This window comes from Panulirus ornatus, chromosome 9 (genome assembly GCF_036320965.1).
Source record: "Panulirus ornatus isolate Po-2019 chromosome 9, ASM3632096v1, whole genome shotgun sequence".
In the NCBI taxonomy this organism is placed as follows: Eukaryota; Metazoa; Arthropoda; class Malacostraca; order Decapoda; family Palinuridae; genus Panulirus; species Panulirus ornatus.
The window spans coordinates 30,896,917-30,919,479 of NC_092232.1; the positions used below are offsets into that span (position 1 = coordinate 30,896,917).

The following is a 22,563-nucleotide window of genomic DNA, read 5'->3' on the forward strand; positions in this document are numbered from 1 at the left end:
TTTGTTACATTGCAAATTTACACCTGTAAACTAAGGATCCATTGGACTGAGTTTGGGATGTAAAGGAATAGTTCATTTGCTCCAGACCTCAGTTTGGGACACATTAGGAGAATGTAGCGCTTCACCTTGTTATTTTAATAATGTTATCACACATAAACAGTTTTACATTTATTTACAATGATTGTGGAATATTATCTTCTGTGCCTTTCCACTTACAAAGATAACTTGAAATTTCTAGATGAAACAAAACATAGTTTGATCACTGCTTACCAGTCTGAGAAAAGTAACCAATTGGTCAACACACAAAGAAATTTGTTGCCTGTGGTCTCATGCAATTCCAGTGATTTTTATGGTACATAGGCCTCTCCTTTTGTTTTGAATCATAGTAGATAAGAGTGCTATCAGTGTTGCATGTACTGTGAGATCCAGGATACACCTCAGCATAGTGAAAAGTTGAAAATGATTGAGCATCATTAATGTTGGGAGAGTAACTTGTTCCCCTTGCTAGCCCCATTTCTGATTCAGGTGACTCCAGATGATCTCATAGATATTTCTTTCTTACTCAAATTAGTCTTTGCTGCTCCCTGAACACTTCCAGGCTTGAAGGAATAAGGTAGGTTCCTATTACACTTCTTGATAAGTCATTTATTAATGGTCCTTGATAAAATTTTGGATGTAATGGAAAATGGCTTGCAATTCATTGCATTTTTTTTCCCCCATTAGTCCATGAGATTAAGGGTTTACTGTATTGTTATAATGGTTTCTCCCACACTTATACTAACATACTACAAAGAGAACATATCTTTTTTGGTTATCATGGCAGGGCATCATACAATAGTAGTACAGCATTTTCTGCCATGTGAAAATGATAGATTTAAGCTGTTTAGATGAAAACTAGTTTTCCCAATTCTGGTTCTTTGGTTTTTACAAACTTTAGTCTTCATATGTTTCCTGTTCTTATCGCTATTGTTATTTATACTATTTTTTATTTTTTCATACTTGTCCAGTTTCCTGTTTTATGCGAGGTAGTGTCAGGAACAGATGAAAAGGACTGCATTCACTCATTCATTGTCTAACTGTCTTATGCAGTGCACCAAATTCACAGCCCCCTATCCATAACCAGGCCCCTCCAATTTTCTATGGTGTCCTTTGGCCATTTGACATGCCGTTGTTCAATCCATTGACAAAATGTTGCCCCTTGTTTACAATATCATTCCAATTTACTCTGTTCAGTGCATTCCTTTCACCCTCCTGCATGTTCAGGCCCAGGTCACCAAAAATATTTTTCACTTTATCGTGCTATCTCCAGTTTGGTCTCCCCATATTCCTTGATCGCTCAACTTCTGACCTTTCCTCGCTCTTTCTTTCCATATGTACAAATGATTTCAGCATGCCCTGTTTAGCACTCTTAACCACACTTTTATTACAATGCCTCTGTTAACCTTTTCTTACTTGCTTCATCAAAACACTTCACACCACATATTGTCAAGTGTTTCATTTCCAGCACATCAGTCCTTCTCATCTATGGCCTATGCCTCGCATCCATACAACATTGTTGGGACTACTGTAACTTCAAACATAGCCATTTTTGCCTTTCTGGAAAATGACTTATTTTTCATATTCCTTAATGCTCCCTGAGCCTTTTCCCCTCACCCACCGTCTGACTCACTTCCACTTCCATATTTCTATTCACTACAATGTCCACTCTCAGGTATCTAAAAAGCTTCACTTTCACCAAATTTTCTCCATTCAAATCATACCCCAACTAACCTGTCCCTCTGCCCTGCTAAATGTAATATCTTTGCATATATTTACCTTTACTCTCAACTTTCTTTTATCATACACACACTCAAAACTCTCATCAATGTCTACAGTTTCTCACTTGAATCTAATCTACCATCAGTGAGTGCTATGTAATCAGCAAACAGCTGACATTTCCCTGGTTCTCTCACCTCCTACAGACTACATACTTGCCCCTCTCTCCAAGACCCTTGCATTTACCTACCTCACCACCCAATGCATAGACAAATTAGATTCCATGGTAAATCACACACACACACACACACACACACACACACACACACACACACACACACACACACACACACACACACCCCTACCATAGGCCAACCTTTATCCAGAACCACTCACTTTCCTTTCATCCTACTTGTACACTTGCTTTACGATCACGATAAAAACATCTCTGCCTCTAGTAGGTCTCCTCCCACACCATATATTCATAAGACCTAACACAAGGCATCTTTATCAACCCTATCATGTGCTTTTTCCAGATTCATAAATGATGCGCATATCCTGTTTCTGGAAGTATTTCTCACACACCTTCAAAGCAAATACCTGATCCACTCATCCTCTACCACTCCTGAAACCACTTGCTTCCTCTCCAGTCTGGTACATGCCTTCATCTTTTCAGTCACTATTCTCCCATAACACTTACTGGGTGCACTCATCAATGTTATACCTCTTTGGTCTTGAATGCTTAACTTTGTCCCCCTTGCCTTTATACGCTGGCTCTATACTTGCATTCCGCAAGTCCTCAGGCACCTCACCAGGATTGATACATACATTGAAAACCCTAAACAACCAATCAACAAGTTATCCCCTTTCTTAAGAAATTCAGCTGTAGCACCATCCACACCAGCTGCCTTGCCACACTTCATTTTATTCAAGGCTTGCACCATATCTCTTCACACTACTTTCCATGAACTTTCACGTTGCATACCTCCCTGACCCAAACATGCGAAATCTGCCACCCTATCATCAGACATATTCAACATTCCTTCAAAATGCTCATTTAGTCTCCTTCTTACCTCATCACTACATGTTACTGCTTCCCCATTTGCCTGTTTCACCAGTGTTCTTATCCGATCTTTTGCTTTTCTCACTATTAATCTTCCAAAGAATCTTTTTCTCACTGAAGTTAAATGATATCCACTCACCGCAACTCTCACTTGCCCCAATTTTTCTTCCTCTGCACTGTCTTCTGATAGTCTGCTGCTCTTTCTTGCACAACTTGCAATCTTGTGCACTCCATCCAGGTTAGTACCATCTATACACCCCAGTTTTCTTTCACTAGCAACTTTGTCACCCCACCACTTATTACCCTGTCTCACCTTCTGCATGTTACATCACTTGCACATGCCACCACTGTTTCCCTTGCTTTGCTTACTCTCACTTTTTGCCACTCTGCACCCAATCTCTCTTGGTATTACTTCACACACTTCTGTTTTCCAAGCTAACTTACTATCACCACCCTCATCCCAATTTTGTGAATTACCTCTTCCAAATACATTTACAAATCTTCACCCTTGCCTCCTCCTAGTAATGGTGAGACATTCCACCGTCTGGTTCTCGCAACATATTCACATCCAAGAATATCTCTTTTGCATACCTGTCTATTACCGTATAATCCATTAATGCTTTCTTACCCTTTTTCCTGCTTGCCCATATATACTTGTGTGTGTCTCACTTTTTTTTTTTTTTTTTTCGCTGTCTCCCGCGTTTGTGAGGTAGCGCAAGGAAACAGACGAAAGAAATGGCCCAACCCACCCCCATACACATGTATATACATACGTCCACACACGCAAATACACATACACAGCTTTCCATGGTTTACCCCAGACGCTTCACATGCCTTGATTCAATCCACTGACAGCATGTCAACCCCGGTATACCACATCGCTCCAATTCACTCTATTCCTTGCCCTCCTTACACCCTCCTGCATGTTCAGGCCCCGATCACACAAAATCTTTTTCACTCCATCTTTCCACCTCCAATTTGGTCTCCCTCTTCTCCTCATTCCCTCCACCTCTGACACATATATCCTCTTGGTCAATCTTTCCTCACTCATTCTCTCCATGTGCCCGAACCATTTCAAAACACCCTCTTCTGCTCTCTCAACCACGCTCTTTTTATTTCCACACATCTCTCTTACCCTTACGTTACTTACTTGATCAAACCACCTCACACCACACATTGTCCTCAAACATCTCATTTCCAGCACATCTATCCTCCTGCGCACAACTCTATCCATAGCCCACGCCTCGCAACCATACAACATTGTTGGAACCACTATTCCTTCAAACATACCCATTTTTGCTTTCCGAGATAATGTTCTCGACTTCCACACATTCTTCAAGGCTCCCAGAATTTTCGCCCCTCCCCCACCCTATGATCCACTTCCGCTTCCATGGTTCCATCCGCTGCCAGATCCACTCCCAGATATCTAAAACACTTCACTTCCTCCAGTTTTTCTCCATTCAAACTCACCTCCCAATTGACTTGACCCTCAACCCTACTGTACCTAATAACCTTGCTCTTATTCACATTTACTCTTAACTTTCTTCTTTCACACACTTTACCAGACTCAGTCACCAGCTTCTGCAGTTTCTCGCATGAATCAGCCACCAGCGCTGTATCATCAGCGAACAACAACTGACTCACTTCCCAAGCTCTCTCATCCCCAACAGACTTCATACTTGCCCCTCTTTCCAAAACTCTTGCATTCACCTCCCTAACAACCCCATCCATAAACAAATTAAACAACCATGGAGACATCACACACCCCTGCCACAAACCTACATTCACTGAGAACCAATCACTTTCCTCTCTTCCAACACGTACACATGCCTTACATCCTCGATAAAAACTTTTCACTGCTTCTAACAACTTGCCTCCCACACCATATAATCTTAATACCTTCCACAGAGCATCTCTATCAACTCTATCATATGCATTCTCCTGATCCATAAATGCTACATACAAATCCATTTGCTTTTCTAAGTATTTCTCACATACATTCTTCAAAGCAAACACCTGATCCACACATCCTCTACCACTTCTGAAACCACACTGCTCTTCCCCAATCTGATGCTCTGTACATGCCTTCACCCTCTCAATCAATATCCTCCCATATAATTTACCAGGAATACTCAACAAACTTATACCTCTGTAATTTGAGCACTCACTCTTATCCCCTTTGCCTTTGTACAGTGGCACTATGCACGCATTCCGCCAATCCTCAGGCACCTCACCATGAGTCATACATACATTAAATAACCTTACCAACCAGTCAACAATACAGTCACCCCCTTTTTTAATAAATTCCACTGCAATACCATCCAAACCTGCTGCCTTGCCGGCTTTCATCTTCCGCAAAGCTTTTACTACCTCTTCTCTGTTTACCAAATCATTTTCCCTAACCCTCTCACTTTGCACACCACCTCGACCAAAACACCCTATATCTGCCACTCTATCATCAAACACATTCAACAAACCTTCAAAATACTCACTCCATCTCCCTCTCACATCACCACTACTTGTTATCACCTCCCCATTTGCGCCCTTCACTGAAGTTCCCATTTGCTCCCTTGTCTTACGCACTTTATTTACCTCCTTCCAGAACATCTTTTTATTCTCCCTAAAATTTAATGATACTCTCTCACCCCAACTCTCATTTGCCCTTTTTTTCACCTCTTGCACCTTTCTCTTGACCTCCTGTCTCTTTCTTTTATACATCTCCCACTCAATTTCATTTTTTCCCTGCAAAAATCGTCCAAATGCCTCTCTCTTCTCTTTCACTAATACTCTTACTTCTTCATCCCACCACTCACTACCCTTTCTAATCAACCCACCTCCCACTCTTCTCATGCCACAAGCATCTTTTGCGCAATCCATCACTGATTCCCTAAATACATCCCATTCCTCCCCCACTCCCCTTACTTCCACTGTTCTCACCTTTTTCCATTCTGTACTCAGTCTCTCCTAGTACTTCCTCACACAAGTCTCCTTCCCAAGCTCACTTACTCTCACCATCCTCTTCACCCCAACATTCACTCTTCTTTTCTGAAAACCCATACAAATCTTCACAAATCTCACCTTAGCCTCCACAAGATAATGATCAGACATCCCTCCAGTTGCACCTCTCAGCACATTAACATCCAAAAGTCTCTCTTTCGCGCCTGTTCACCATAACTATTCACCTCGCTTTTAACCCCATTTTCCCCAGTTATACCCTCAATTGCCACATTACTCACTATTGCATTTAAGTCACCCATCACTAGTACCCAAGCTTTAGCGTCAAAAGTGCTAGCATCCTCCCACAGCTGCTCTCAAAACACTTGCCTCACATGATCGTCCTCTTCTTGGTGGTTAGCTCCATCTTGACCTTAAGCTCTTTTGTGATATGTTAACTAGTTACTGTTATGACCTCTCAGTTCTGTAATATCTGCAATACTTCAGCTGTGTATTTTCAGCCTATATTTAATAAATTGTTCTTTATTTATTTATTGATTAATAATCACCCATCTTGCAACCCACTTTCATTTGTACCCACATAGCCTGGAGCTCCTATTTCTGTTCGATCTTTTAGAAATTTAGATATTCTTCTTCTTCTTCTTCTTCTTCTTCTTCTTCTTCTTCTTATTATTATTATTATTATTATTATTATTATTATTATTATTATTATTATTATTATTATTTTTTACTACTATTATGGAATCCCATAACCCCATTCAAGGGACTCCTGCAACTTTAAGGGTGCACCCCATGCTGTAGCAAGAAAAGAACATTTGGGCTATTTGGGAGTGAAAAGGTCTTTGAGACAATCTTTCTGTTTTTCTTTCTTTCCTTTCCTCAAGGTGACTTCTTACTCTTGTAACTTTGGATATGCAGAGTCAGTCATCACCTGTACAATGACTACCACAGTGATGTTACTTCTATTGCTGCTACTGTCTCACTTACTACTGTTTGATCTACTGCTGCTGCTGCTTCACTACTAATAAGTGTTATACTGCTCTTCTACTACTACTGCTACTACTAGTACTTCAACTTCTGCATCTGCTCCTAGAACTGATACTGCTTCAACTAATACTGCTACTACTACTTTTACAACAACTACTACTACTGCTATCACTACTACTACTACTATTACTGTACTACTGTCACCACTATTTCTACTACTACTACTGCTTCTACTACTACTACTAGATTAATACCACTACCGCTACTATTACTACCTCTTCCACTATCAACACCGCTATGAATACTAATACTGCTATTAGTACCATCCTGTTACTACTACTACTGTTCTCTTCCAATTACCACTACGACTGGTACTGTCATCCTACTAATATTATGATACTACTTTTTTATTATTAGTTACTCTACTACTGCCTCTACTTCGCTGCTTCCACTACTGCAGCTACTAGTACTAATTTTACTACTACTACTACTACTACTTATACTACTACTACTACTACTAGAACAGGTTGAGTGAACCGCATCTGAAATGCCTGGGACTAGAAGGGTTTCAGATTTTGATTTTTTTTTTGGATTTTGGGATATTTGTTTATTCATAATAAGATTGAGATATCTTGGGGATGGGACCCAAATCTTAAACACAAAATCCATTTATGTTTCATATACACCTTATACACATAGCCTGAAGGTAATGTACAATATTTTTTGATAATATTGCTTATGAAACAAAGTTTGCATAACTCTGAACCATCAGAAAGCTAAGGTGTCACAAATTCCTAACTGAATTTATGTGCTACTGAAAAGAAATTTTCATACACTTATTCACACATAAGTACTTAACAGTAGAAAAATATGAAATACCATTAATACAATGAAATGATAATGTGTTTAGGGTAGCTAAACAGTACAGTAGCATCAGCAGAATATTTGTATCAGCTGTTAAACAATAGCAACTTGTAACAAACAACTGCAGATTTCAGTTCCCAACCCACAATGCTGTGTTCTAATTAAAAGGTTACAGTACACTGAATTCTATTTTCTTAGGTTTTATTTGAGACATAAAAACAAATATGCATTTGGTGCATGATAAGTACAGGTAGCTGTAAATGTAATGAAAATAAATAGAAAAATTTCAGTGTAATGGTGCTGTTCATGTTACACTCAAACATGGCATTTTTGGTGGAACGAAAATCAGATTCCACATAATGTTTTGCACTTGCCTAAAAAAAGAAGAAAAAAAAAACCGATCTCTGCTTATAAAAGAAGATAAATGCAGCAACAAGTAGCAGAACTACATATGGTCTGAGAAATTTGAAGGGGAGGGTACATCACTATTAACATCATTGTGAGAAGGAACATCAGAAGCTGGGGAAGTGGGTCCTCTAGGGATGAGGAGGCATTCTTCAGGATGGCTTTTTTAAATTTTTCCTCTTGAGTCATCTGCCTCATTAATAGTGGTTTTGTCTTTGAAGTCTTTCTTTGATTTTACAAACTGACATGATTTCTTGTTCTGTTACGAATGCACTCTGCTCTAGTCCTTCAGTAAATCCATCGCGCATTTTCACCATATCGCCTGTAGGCACTTTTCCTGCAGTGTTAACAAAGTCTCTTCATTGTCTCTGTTATCACGATCCCCTTCATTCAGAACCTTTTCAGCTATTTCACTGTTACCCATAGGGGTATCTGCAGGCCTTTTTAACATTTTTAACAATTTTTTTGTACCACTGTGTAGAGAATAAGCAAAAAACAGTGAGTAATGGATGTAGGTATGGCGGTAATGATGGTTTGTAACAAACTGGCACCAACAGAGCACTAGAGCCCAACATGGGCAAGTGAGGTCAGGTGAGGAATTTTCAACTTGTAATGTCATGTCACCACTCAAAAAGATTTGGATTTTGGAGCATTTTGGAGTTTTGGATTAGGGATACTTGACCTTTACTACTAATAGTACTACCACCACCACCACCACTGTAGGTATTCTACAACTACTTCTTTTTTTACTGCTACTGCTTCTACTTCTACGGCTACTATGACTGTGAGTACTGGGGATGGGATCCTGGTCAAAGAACTCTGACCATGAGTACTGGGGATGGGATCCTGGTCAAAGAACTCTGACTATGAGTACTGGGGATGGGATCCTGGTCAAAGAACTCTGACTGTGAGGATCCATTGTGATACTGGTGATTGTAGAAAGGATGATTGTATATGCACAATATATTTTAAAACAATTTATGAGTAATTACACTAATGTTTAATGACGTGAAAACATAAAGACTTACAATAAGTTATGGAACAATACTCGTAGAACAGCTTGAACAGACTAAGTAGCATAGGGGCATATGTTGATGCATCATGTCCTCCATCCACAAACCCATTCAAGGGCCAGCATGATATAGTGTTTTAGAGGTGGAGTTAAGAGAAGCCCTGGTCTTCTACTTATTCTTCTGGATTTTTCTAATTGAAAATAATAACCCGACGCTCACCTGCCTCAGTGTGCCTTATTGACTTTTTTTTGATATCCAAAGTGATGCCTTTTTTGATTCAGTGCTATCATCACTATCACTTCCAAGTCATTTCAAGACAATCTGGGTATTTTGCACATGTAAAGGAAGGCAGAATGGACAAATAATAAGTCACCAAGTTACTGTATACATGGCTGTGAGGAGAATGTTCAAGATTGGCAATTCAAATTGCTGATTGGCTTAAGATTATACTGTATCATTTTCTCATTGGCTGAGAACACAGCTTGAACAAAAGAAGAGATTGATGTGTACCTTAACCAGCAGCTATATGCCTAACAACATGATTTTCTTTTTCTTTATATCTGAACTGCTGCTTTTCCTTTAATATTTACTTTCACTAACACTAGCATGCCAATTGTCAGACATCATGGATCTCTTGCACACAGTAAAGTTGGCAGAAATAGTTGATATAAACCCATCATGTTTCTAAAAACACATCACAGTAGTACTGGCTTCATCTCTCCTTATAACTTGAATCTGAACCTCCAGTCTGTCTCTTTTCCTAAATGCTTGCCCAGTTTACCAACACTGAGGCCTGTATACCATTTTCCCGACATTTTGGGCAATCAGAAGTAGGGGTAAAGACAGGAAATAAACACAACTCGCTAGGATGAATATGGCATTCCATAGAGTGCCTATACCTGACAGCTCAAGTTGCTGATTGCCTCAAAGCTGTACCCAATAATTTTTTTTCATTGGTTGAGTGCATAGTAAAGATAAGAGAAAAGACTGATACGTATTGATCACTGTCTGTATGCTGTATGATATCGATTTTTCGCATCAGTTTTAGCTCTAACTTGCCCACGTTACCCACATTTAACACTTGCATGCCATTTTCCATACATTATGGATCTTTTGCACACAGGAAAGTACCTAGAAAAAATTAGAAATTAACCAGTCAACACCTGCATGCCATTTTCCATATATTATGGATCTTTTGCACAGAGAAAAGTACCTAGAAATATTAGAAATTAACCCATCATACTCCTGTAGACATGAAGCACTGTGACCAACTGCATCTTACCTTGATAAGGAGAAAATGTTTCTTTTCAATAATGCTTGCCCATATTCCCAACACATCCATGCCATTTTTCAGACATTGTATGTCTCCTGTGCACTTATAAAAAGGGGAAAAGAGTTCAAATAAATTCATCCCTCAGGGCTAAACTTAGCTAACAGGAGAGACCAAAACTGGTGGCCTAAGGTACTGATTGGCTGAATGGTGATCAGCATGTGCTCTCTCCATTGGGTAAGCATGTGGTTGAGACAAAAGAAGATTATTTATTTATTTTGCTTTGTCGCTGTCCCCTGCATTAGCGAGGTAGTGCAAGGAAACAGATGAAAGAATGGCCCAACCCACCCACATACACATGTATATACATACACGTCCACACATGCAAATATACATACCTATACAACTCACCTCCCAATTGACTTGACCCTCAACCCTACTGTACCTAATAACCCTGGTCTTATTCACATTTACTCTCAACTTTCTTCTTTCACACACTTTACCAAACTCAGTCACAAGCTTCTGTAGTTTCTCACATGAATCAGCCACCAGTGCTGTATCATCAGCGAACAACTGACTCACTTCCCAAGCTCTCTCATCCACAACAGACTTCATACTTGCCCCTCTTTCCAAAACTCTTGCATTCACCTCCCTAACAACCCCATCCATAAACAAATTAAACAACCATGGAGACATCACACACCCGTGCTGCAAACCTACATTCACTGAGAACCAATCACTTTCCTCTCTTCCTACACGTACGCATGCCTTACATCCTCGATAAAAACTTTTCACTGCTTCTAACAACTTGCCTCCCACACCATATATTCTTAATACCTTCCACAATATTTTATCCCTGGGGATAGGAGAGAAAGAATACTTCCCACGCATTCCTCACGTGTCGTAGAAGGCGAGTAAAGGGGACAGGAGTGGGGGGTTTTCTAAAAGGGGAAACAGACAAAAGAAGATACCTATGCATATTCCATTTTTTGGTGGGATTATTGAATCACTCGGTTGATGGGACTTGACGTGTTATGTGTTAAGTAGACTTGCATATTAGACTTTTCTTGGCTATTGCTACTAATACTACTATTAATATTATAATTTTTATTAATTGGGAGATGAGTTTAGATGGAGAAAAACTGGAGGAAGTGAAGTGTTTTAGATATGTGGGAGTGGATTTAGCAGCAGATGGAACCATGGAAGCGGAAGTGAGTCATAGGGTGGGGGAGGGGCAAAGGTTCTTGGAGCATTGAAGAATGTGTAGAAGGCGAGAATGTAGTCTACGAGAGCAATAATGGGTATGTTTGAAGGAATAGTGGTTCCAACAACGTTATATGGTTGCGATGCATGGGCTATACATAGGGTTGTGCGGAGGGTGGATGTGTTGGAAATGAAATGCTTGAGGACAGTATTAGGTGTGAGGTGGTTTGATTAAGTAAGTGATGAAAAAGTAAGAGAAATGTGTGGTGGTAGAAAGAGTGTGGTTGAGAGAGCAGAAGAGGGTGTGATTTCAAATGGTTTGGTCACATGGAGAGAATGAGTGAGGAGAGATTGACAAAGAGGATATATGTGTCAGAGGTGGAGGGAATGAGGAGAAGCAGGAGACCAAATTGGAGGTGGAAAGATGGAGTGAAAAAGATTTTGGGCGGTTGGGGCCTGAACATGCAGGAGGGTGAAAGGAGTGCAAGGAATAGAGTGAATTGGAACAATGTGGTATACTGGGGTCGACGTGCTGTCAGTGGATTGAACCAGGGCTTGTGAAGCATCTGGTGTAAACCATGGAAAGTTTTGTGGGGCCTGGATGTGGAAAGGGAGGTGTGGTTTCGGTGCATTACACACGACAGCTATTTCATGTGTGGCCGGGTGGCAATGGCAGTGGATGAAGGCAGCAAGTATGAATATGTACATATATGTATTTATGTACATGTCTGTGTATGTATATGTATGTATACATTGAAATGTATAGGTATATGTGCGTGTGCGGATGTTTATGTATATTAATGTTTATGTGGCTGGGTTGGGCCTTTCTTTTGTCTGTTTCCTTGTGCTACCTCACTAACACGGGAGATTGCAATTAAGTATAATAATACTTTTTATTATAGTGAAAGCTTTACGGAAGATGAAAGCCGGCAAGGCAGCAGGTTTGGATGGTATTGCAGTGGAATTTATTAAAAAAGGGGGTGACTGTATTGTTGACTGGTTGGTAAGGTTTATTTAATGTATGTATGACTCATGGTGAGGTGCCTGAGGATTGGCGGAATGCGTGCATAGTGCCATTGTACAAAGGCAAAGGGGATAAGAGTGAGTGCTCAAATTACAGAGGTATAAGTTTGTTGAGTATTCCTGGTAAATTATATGGGAGGGTATTGATTGAGAGGGTGAAGGCATGTACAGAGCATCAGATTGGGGAAGAGCAGTTTGGTTTCAGAAGTGGTAGAGGATGTGTGGATCAGGTGTTTGCTTTGAAGAATGTATGTGAGAAATACCTAGAAAAGCAAATGGATTTGTATGTAGCATTTATGGATCTGGAGAAGGCATATGATAGAGTTGATAGAGATGCTCTGTGGAAGGTATTAAGAATATATGGTGTGGGAGGAAAGTTGTTAGAAGCAGTGAAAAGTTTTTATCGAGGATGTAAGGCATGTGTACGTGTAGGAAGAGAGGAAAGTGATTGGTTCTCAGTGAATGTAGGTTTGCGGCAGGGGTGTGTGATGTCTCCATGGTTGTTTAATTTGTTTATGGATGGGGTTGTTAGGGAGGTAAATGCAAGAGTTTTGGAAAGAGGGGCAAGTATGAAGTCTGTTGGGGATGAGAGAGCTTGGGAAGTGAGTCAGTTGTTGTTCGCTGATGACACAGCGCTGGTGGCTGATTCATGTGTGAAACTGCAGAAGCTGGTGACTGAGTTTGGTAAAGTGTGTGGAAGAAGAAAGTTAAGAGTAAATGTGAATAAGAGCAAGGTTATTAGGTACAGTAGGGTTGAGGGTCAAGTCAATTGGGAGGTGAGTTTGAATGGAGAAAAACTGGAGGAAGTGAAGTGTTTTAGATATCTGGGAGTGGATCTGGCAGCGGATGGAACCATGGAAGCGGAAGTGGATCATAGGGTGGGGGAGGGGGTGAAAATTCTGGGGGCCTTGAAGAATGTGTGGAAGTCGAGAACATTATCTTGGAAAGCAAAAATGGGTATGTTTGAAGGAATAGTGGTTCCAACAATGTTGTATGGTTGCGAGGCGTGGGCTATGGATAGAGTTGTGCGCAGGAGGATGGATGTGCTGGAAATGAGATGTTTGAGGACAATGTGTGGTGTGAGGTGGTTTGATCGAGTGAGTAACGTAAGGGTAAGAGAGATGTGTGGAAATAAAAAGAGCGTGGTTGAGAGAGCAGAAGAGGGTGTTTTGAAGTGGTTTGGGCACATGGAGAGGATGAGTGAGGAAAGATTGACCAAGAGGATATATGTGTCGGAGGTGGAGGGAACAAGGAGAAGAGGGAGACCAAGTTGGAGGTGGAAGGATGGAGTGAAAAAGATTTTGTGTGATCGGGGCCTGAACATGCAGGAGGGTGAAAGGAGGGCAAGGAATAGAGTGAATTGGAGCGATGTGGTATACCGGGGCTGACGTGCTGTCAGTGGATTGAATCAAGGCATGTGAAGCGTCTGGGGTAAACCATGGAAAGCTGTGTAGGTATGTATATTTGCGTGTGTGGACGTATGTATATACATGTGTATGGGGGGGGGTTGGGCCATTTCTTTCGTCTGTTTCCTTGCGCTACCTTGCAAACGCGGGAGACAGCGACAAAAAAAAAAAAAAAAAAAAAAATTACTATATACCTACTACTACTATTACAAGTATACTACTATTACAGCAGTACTACTACTGCTACTACAACCACTACCGAAAAAACTAAATGTCGTGACTTACACACTGCTGAGATAAAATGTCAGGGTTTATTGAGATACTAATGAAAACTGAAGCAATGCTGAGGAATATTGACGAACTAGAAACAACAGTGTATAGTTCAGGTGACTAAATTTGCACAATGGGAAAATGGTGGATCAGAATATGGATGTAATTATATGTTCAAACAAGAGAGTAATTCCTTAGCTAATGAAAGAGAAGAAACTGATGAACTTCAAACTTAAGTGAGACATTCAACTTGATACAAATTATAATCATGATTATGATTTATAACGCTGAATTTGAATTTTGTAAATGACGTAGCTCTAATTACATACATTGAGTCTCTGAAAGTAGTATCCCTGATCATAACATGATCAAAGTTTGTAATAACTGTAAATTTTGAAATAGTTACAGTCAGATATGTTGCAGTAAAACATGTGGAAGTGATTGGCCAGTTAGGTTGAAAGAAGGATGCAAGTTAGATTTATGTGTACAGTATGAGGGGTTAGAGGAATGACATTGGACTTTTGTATTGATGCAGACCATTCAATTTTGGTTGAGCCAGTATTCTAGTTGCATGATATTGTGTTGTAGGGTTTTGTTGTATGATTAGTGTTAAGCTGCTATGATGTGATTTTGAGGTCACCTGAATTTGAAAGAACTGTCATATTGTGCTATGTAGGAGGTGGTGAAAGATATATGTAAGAAGATATTAATGAGATTAAGAAAGAACTGTTTCTTAGGGATATCCGTTGTGGAGCATTAGGGTTTTTTGGCGAAGAATTTGTGAGTGACTCTGGCTTGGTAGCTAGCTATGAAGTTTGCCAGCAGTTTCTTGTCATAGTTGTGAAGCGTGGTGTTTAGGATGTTGTGTGTGAGGTTGTGTTTGGATGCGGTGTCAGATGCTTTTCTGAAATTTTTTTCTATTTTGACGTGCTCCATATGTATGTTGTGCTCTTGGATTAGATAAATAAGTAGATAAAGAATGGTTTATTGAACCTAGGCACAGTATTGATATGTTGCAGAATGATAGGGGCCATAAAAAGTAATTGCTTAAGCATTCACAAAAGAGCTTAGGATCAAAAGGGGGCTGGATACTTATGTAATTTGGATAAGCACATTAGTGTGGTACATCTACTTTGTACAGGAAGGTTAACTGACAGAGCAAATTCTGTTGCTTATCAATAATTGTGATTAGTTGTATGTTAAGTGACAAAAAGTTCCACAGTGGTTGAATTGCAATAATACTGTGAATTACATCCATTATGTTGTTAATGAAGATTAAGTGATGAATAGTTTCATGGTTGAATTTCAGTATTATAGTAGTTAACATAACTAAGAGAAAACTGGGCTATAGGTCGCATGGCTGTACACTTGTTCATGGATTGTGTATGACATTCACAGTAGTAGTTATAGGACTGCCCTTGTGTTTCTGTACAAGCACTGGTTAGTACAATGCGATTGTGGTGATGGACATCTGTCAGTGGAGTTTGGGTCAGGAGGATGTTCCGATGATAGGGGTGACATTATGAGGACCGTGCTGATGCTGGTATGTTAGTTTCATGGTGTTTACAAAGGGCAACCGTATCCCTGAAAGTCTAAAACACTGAAGATGATTCTTACTGAGTCAGTGTTTCACTAGTTTACTGGTTGGATGGGTAGTGTTAGTGTCACATTGATTACATTAGGTGATAGCAGCCTGAACACTAAATCCACAGGCCCTTGAGAAACGCTCACCGAGTCACTGGTTCACTTGTTTTGTGGTAAAGTTATCTGATATATATCTCTCTCATAATTGAATTCACTGTAAGTTGACAGTTTTGTGTGGAGTTAGAGGGAGGGGATCAGGTCAACAATTGACCTCTGGAAGCTAAAGAACACCAAGGACCCATGTCCAGCCCTAGTGAGAATCGAATGAGGTGTATGCTTATTTGTGTGTTTGCTTTTAATGCCTTTGGCATCAACTTATGAAATGTTTGATTTGTGGTTAGAGTTTTATGGAGTAGCAGAGTGAGGTTGTGTGAGTTGTGCTATTGTTTGCTGGGTGTTTGTGCAGTAAGTGTAAGGTTTTTTGAGGGTATTTCATTTGTCTCTGTTCTTGTGGTTGTTGCATGTTTAGATATCATAATAGTTCATCATATGGTAGGAGGAGATGTACAGTAAAGCTGGTAAAGAAAGAATGTGAAGATGAGAAGAAAATCATTCAGCTACTATTTCACCTCCTTCCCCATAGATCCCCTTACAATCATTATCACTTTGAATTTTAGGAGTTCACAATAAGATAAAGGATTAGTAAGAAAGAAAGTGTTGTTTAGAAGTAATAAAGAAAACAGGAACTGTATATTGTGCTTGTGGGAAGATGTTATTAAGACTAGCAGTGAGACAATGAGACCATTAATCATGACTGTGTGTAAGTTGGTTCTGGGCCAAACTTACAATTAAAGTTAAAGGAAGAGATTAGCACCTTCTTGCACAGTTGATATATGTAATCTACTGCATGATATTATGGACATGAGCTGCATAATGGTTGACAGTGATACTGGTTAAAGATTTATGATGAGAAAGTTGAGGACTAGACTGTTGAAGAAACCTATGCAAGAGGTAGCAAGATTCAGAAAGATTCACTGCTATAGAAGTGACTTTTAGTTATTCAGGTGATTTTGGGATGAAATAAAAAGTGGAGATCATTGTCACGGAAGAATTGGCTTATTGTGCAAATTAACCTTTAGGGCAGAAAAGTGGAAATTCAGTTTACACATATTTATCATCATATCTTTAATCCCAGTTCTGATTTACTTTTTCATACACCATATTCAAGGATATCTAGGTTGTCTGATGGATTTTTTTTTCTTTTTTTTTGATGGTTGCATGTTATTTGGTTTCCTGATTTTTTTATCAAGTTGTAACTCTTTGCACTGATTCTGCCCAGTATGAATGGAAATTAGAATGAAATATATTAAGCAAACAAAGGTAAACCATTTCATGTTTTGTGAATCCAAGGTGCAGGTTTTGGTTTTATACAGAAGTTTGAAAATGAATCTAGTTGTATTTGATAGTATGCTGTGACTGAGGCATTAGGAGAAAATTTGCAGCTGTCTGAAGTATATGATTTGTTTTATAATGATTTGTAGTTGTATAAGTAATAATTTTCCATATCTGAAAAATTTCAGTAAATAGATATTGTTTGAATTTGTAATGTTTTTTAGGTGACAGATTTAACCCAGATGGATGGCAGTGAAGATGACAAAATCAACGCTATGGTCGCACAATCAACAATGGCTTATCATCCATCAAAGTAAGTATATTATTGTATCCTTAGATTAATTTTTCATATTTTTGGTTATGTGATTTGGAAAGAGGTGTTGATAACTGTGCAATCGACTGTTAAGAAAGGCCTTTCACTAAAACCCTACCTTAAGCAGATACATAGAAGAGAGATAATGAATGTGAATAATGGTATATTTAAGGGTATAATGAGAAGAGATGGTAAAATTGAGAACATAAGGTGGAGAGGAAAGCCAAGAAAGTTGAGTGTATTTAGGGAATGAATGTTTAAGTGCAAGGGTGTTTCATATGAAACCATGGAAGTGAATGGTAATTATTTGCACTGGTGATCTATTCGGTGTAAGGATGGATGAAAAAGAATTGGTATAGGTTTCACCATATAACAAAATTTGATATGGAGATTGAAGGAACATGAAGCTTTTTACAAGAAAAAAGCTTTTAATTACAAAGAAATGATAATGCTGAGGCATTTTTTTAGAGTTTGTCAGTCCATGGATCTGGCTTTAATATAAACAAACAATGTGGTACATCATTGCTCCCTTACTCCCTTCTACATGTTTTCAAAGTGATGGCTCAACTTTGGGGTGCAGCTTAGATTAGAAATCCAAGTTTTTTACAAGAAATAATTCCAAGACCCACCCTGCAGCCTAGAATAGGAGGGGATGGATTATTTATTACTTATTAATTTTTATATTCAGGTATATACTGAAGTGAGTTATACTTAATATCCAGACTTGAGAATCATCTGTTTGAAATCAGTCATGTATGGGTTAAGATAAACCCAAATCTTGGATTTTTGGCCAAGAATGAAACTTGAATTTAGAAATAGCTCTTTTGTCATCATCTCTAGAAAGAGATTGTCAAGAGAGTATCATGCCTTATTCTCAGTTTGATTGCTTGGAGGCATTAGGATATTACTAGAGATTATTGGAGGAACATTGTTTTGTGCATTTTGGAACCTTTAAACCCCTTTTGGCATGAAATATCTCTTCTTTGAGAAAGATTTTTTTCCTCATCTGAGGCTCTGTGCTACAGCACATAATGAGGAAGTTAGTCTCTACTATGACCTTCCTAGGAAACCCTTCATTGGAGAAATCAATAAAAGGAGCCTGACATTTGTCTACTATCTCTGTCAGACAGTACCTGGGCTAAGACACTGTGGATCTACCCAGTTTGGGTCTTGGGGCTTCCATCTTCAGTTGGAATAGGTTAGTGTGTCCTTGAATCTCCTCTAAAGTTGTTTATTTCTGTCTTTGGATTTAGTTTTCTTATTTGAAAGTTTTCTAGAGTCTCTCCTTCATGATGGTATGCTCTCATGCTTACAGGAAAGACTGCAGCAGAAAGAAATATACAGTATGAAATATGAAAAACTTTTTCTCTCGGACAGTTTCACAAAAAAAATTTTGTGGGTTCCTTGCCTTTCCTAGCCCTTCCCTTTCCTTTTCAAAAACATTTTAGCTCTTTTACTTTGACTGCTTGTGGACTGATGCCTATGATCTGTTAGTATTAAGTTGCTTGACACTCTAGAGTGAGTAGGTTGGTGACATTATCTTTGTAATGGTCTTTGATTGGCTGAAGGTGGGCCTGAAGTGAGTGAACAGTTGCTACCCAGTTGGGAGGATAGTGATAGGTGGAGAAAGCTAGCGTTTCTCCACAAGAATGACAGAAGGATAAAAGATCTTTACCCTGAGTTTGCTAGAAAGTAACCCAGAGAATCACTCATGCTCATGAGAAGTCACTTTGGAGGGAAAAGGTTTTTCAAATTTCCAAACCTATATTTTTCATTGGGGTCAGTTTTCTACCATATGAGGTGATGATGGCCCTTCAGGAGAGAATGAATGTATTGCTAAACATCATTACAATTCAGCACCACTTGAAAGTACCTAAGTGATAGTAAATTTGTAATGATCTTAGATATGACATGCTGTAAGTAAAGAATTAAAGTAGTTCATGATCTGTAAATGTGTTTTAGATTCATCACAGTGTACAGTAGCTTGTTTGAATTAGTACAGCTTATACCTTAAGGATGTGGACTTGAACTTGAATTAATTTTTTTGAAGAATGCCAACTAAATTTGTAATGTTAAGATGATTTCTTTTTTCACAGATATGTTAAACTTCGAGTTAGTAGAATGATGGGGTCAGTGCCTTTGGATTACAAATGCTACAAATGTCATCAGAGTGGCCACTGGGTTAACATGTGTCCACTGAACAATGTAAGTACCGCAAATCCTGTTAGGATACTGTTTTATGATCTGTTTTTACTGTACAAGGATTGAATTTTTTCTTTTGGGACTTAATCTCTAGAACTTTCTCAACCATCATACAGTTTTTGTTTTTTGTGTAATGCTGTCAGCATTTACGGTTTCATTTAAGTAAGGAGGAACAGAGAAATTCTGAAAAGAATTTTGTAGACAAGGAAAGTGAAAATATTTCCATAAATTCATGAGGAGTAGATTGTCAGTTAAAGAGCAGCTAATCAGGTTAAGGGATTCATGGGGAAATAGACTTGAGGCTGATGTAAGTGTGTTTGAGGAACTGAATTACTAGTTCAAATGTGTTTTCTCGGTGGAAGACATAAGATGGGGAGAAGGCTTCATAAAAAACATTGAGATAGCTAGAAATGACATCTATAGAATACTTAAAGGTCTTGATGCATACAAGGCTAATGTTCTGCTGAAATTTTACCATATGTGCTAAAGATGTGTTCAGATGCACTAGATAGATCACTTGAAATACTAATCAAGATGTTGCTGGAGAAAGGCAAAGTGCTATAGGGATGGAAAATGGCAGATGTCATGCCCATCTACAAGAAAGAAATAGGCACTGCTCTGCAGACCAGACTCCTTGGTGAGTGTGGTCTGTAAGGTATTTTAAAAGTTAATTAGAAAGCAAATGGTTGACTTTCTGTAGAAGAGAAATTACAAAAGTGACAGGTAACTCAGTTTTAGGGAAAGAGGGGTATGTGTAATGAATCTCTTAGATTTCTGAGAAAGTGGGGGTCTATCTTAGATGAAAAAAGAAAGAAGAAAGGCAAGTTTGTCCTAGATGTAAAAAAACAGATGGGGTATTTTGTTTGTTTCTTGACTGCCTGAAAATATTTGACACTTTACTGCATGGGATGCTGATTAGGAAGCTGGAATGCTAGGCAGGAGCAAAGGGAAGACTCTTTTGAAGGTTGAAGATAATGTTAATGGAAGGGAATAGAGGATACATGACAGAGGAACCTACTCCAGTTGGGTGGAGGCCACCAGTGGAGTGCCTCAGGGATCTGTTTTGGTACCATTACTCTTCTTGATCTGTGTGAATAATTTGCCCAAAAGTTTGGACCCCTACCTGAATATGTTTGCAGATGAAGCTTAGGTCATAAGGGAAGTGAAAAGCGAGCAGGATTGAATTACTTACAGAGGACCTAGACATACTTATCTCCCTCATATGTTTAAGAGATTCGGTTTCTGTAAGATACTTTATGTACATTGTTCATTGGAATGGCACATTGAAAGTATTACTGAAACCAAATAACCCAAGCATACGTGTTAGATAAGAAGATAATGCAAGACATTGGGCTGACCTAGGGCAGATGGAGCAATTTATGGAACCATGGAAAGGTCTGTGAGGCTCTGGTTTCAATGCAGTTTATGTGACAATTAGAGAGTGGATGGGAGTGAATGAAGCCATTGCTTCATCTATTCCTGGTGCAGCCTTAATGATGCAGAAAATGATGAAAGCTAAGGGAAGGGTAGTTCTGCTGCTGAAGGAGGTGTTTTGGGAATGTGTGAAAGAATGTAAGGAAGTGAGACCCAGATTGATATAGGTAGAAATGAAAGTGGAATATAAAAGGTGGATGATTATTGGTCTTTGTGTACAGAGAACTGAAGAAGTGAGGTGAATGTTTGGGAGGATTTAAGTAACTGTGTCAGCAGTTTTGATGCATAGGAGTAAGCATTATGATGATTTGAATGCATTAATGGAAGATGTGGCAACTAAGGGTGCATTAGAGGGTATGGCATACTGGTTGTTGTGAATAAGAATGGCGAACAGCTTGTGTAGTTGTTTTCTGAAGAAGGACTGGTGATTGTAGATGCCTGATTTTAAAAAGGAGGGATATACATTAGAATATTATCCCTGAGGATAGGGGAGAAAGAATACTAACTATGTATTCCCTGCATGTCGTAGAAGGTGACTTGGGGGGGTGGGGGGGCTGGAAATCCTCCCCTCCAGTTTTTACTTTTCCAAAAGAAGGAACAGTGAAGGGGGCCAAGTGAGGATTTTCATGCTTAAGGCTCAGTCTCCAGTTCTTGGCACTACCTGGCTCATGCGGGAAATGGTGAATATGTATAAAAAAAGATAAGGAAACTTGGATGAGTAAGAAAGATAGTAAGGGAGCATTATTGGACAATATGCTAATTGATTAGCATGCAGAGGAAAGACTTTTGGGCGTGAATGTGTTGAGAGGGACACCTGGTAGGATATCTGATCATTACTTTGTAGAAGTGAGGGAGAAGGTTTGTAGAAACTTTAGGAAAAGAGGGAATGATATGGGTGGGAAATGGTTGTGAAAGTGAGTGATCCTGGAAAAGAGGCTTGTGAGAAGAGATACCTGGAGAGATTGAGTGTAGAATGGCAAAAGATGAGAGGAAATGAAGCTAGAGGAGTAGGTGAGGATTGGGAGGAGCATTGCTGACATATGCAAGAGAAGTGTGTGGTATATGGAAGGTGTGACTTAGACAGGTAAGAAAGGGTAGTGAGTGATGGGATGAGAAAGTGAAGTTGCTAGTGAAAGAGGAAAGAGAGATGTGTGGGTGGTATATGCAGGGAAGAAAAACAGGTAATTTGAAAATGTACAAGAGAAAGCAGCAAAGATCAGGAGGAAGGCACAAGGCTTGAAGAGAGTAAGTGAGAGTAGGGATAAGCAGGAATTGGCAAACATTAGGGAGAGTATGAAAATGTTTTTAAAAGAGATTGATAGTGTGAGAAAAGCATTTTTGAAAGAGATTGATAGTGTGAGAAAGGCATAATAACAAATGGGAACAATGGTAAAGGGGCAGCTGAGGAAATGGTAAAGAGCAGA

The 22,563-nt window shown here is 39.2% G+C and overlaps 1 protein-coding gene across 8 annotated transcripts in view; it reads left to right on the forward strand.

The window, feature by feature from the left end:
- Positions 1–22,563, forward strand: part of snama (something that sticks like glue) — a 301,283-nt gene that overhangs the window by 170,021 nt on the left and 108,699 nt on the right. For all 8 annotated transcript variants that reach the window (XM_071664963.1, XM_071664959.1, XM_071664964.1 and 5 more), the window contains exons 6-7: positions 17,415–17,503; positions 19,600–19,708. In XM_071664963.1, the coding sequence (XP_071521064.1) occupies positions 17,415–17,503; positions 19,600–19,708 (198 nt within the window). The remainder of the gene's footprint in view (positions 1–17,414; positions 17,504–19,599; positions 19,709–22,563) is intronic.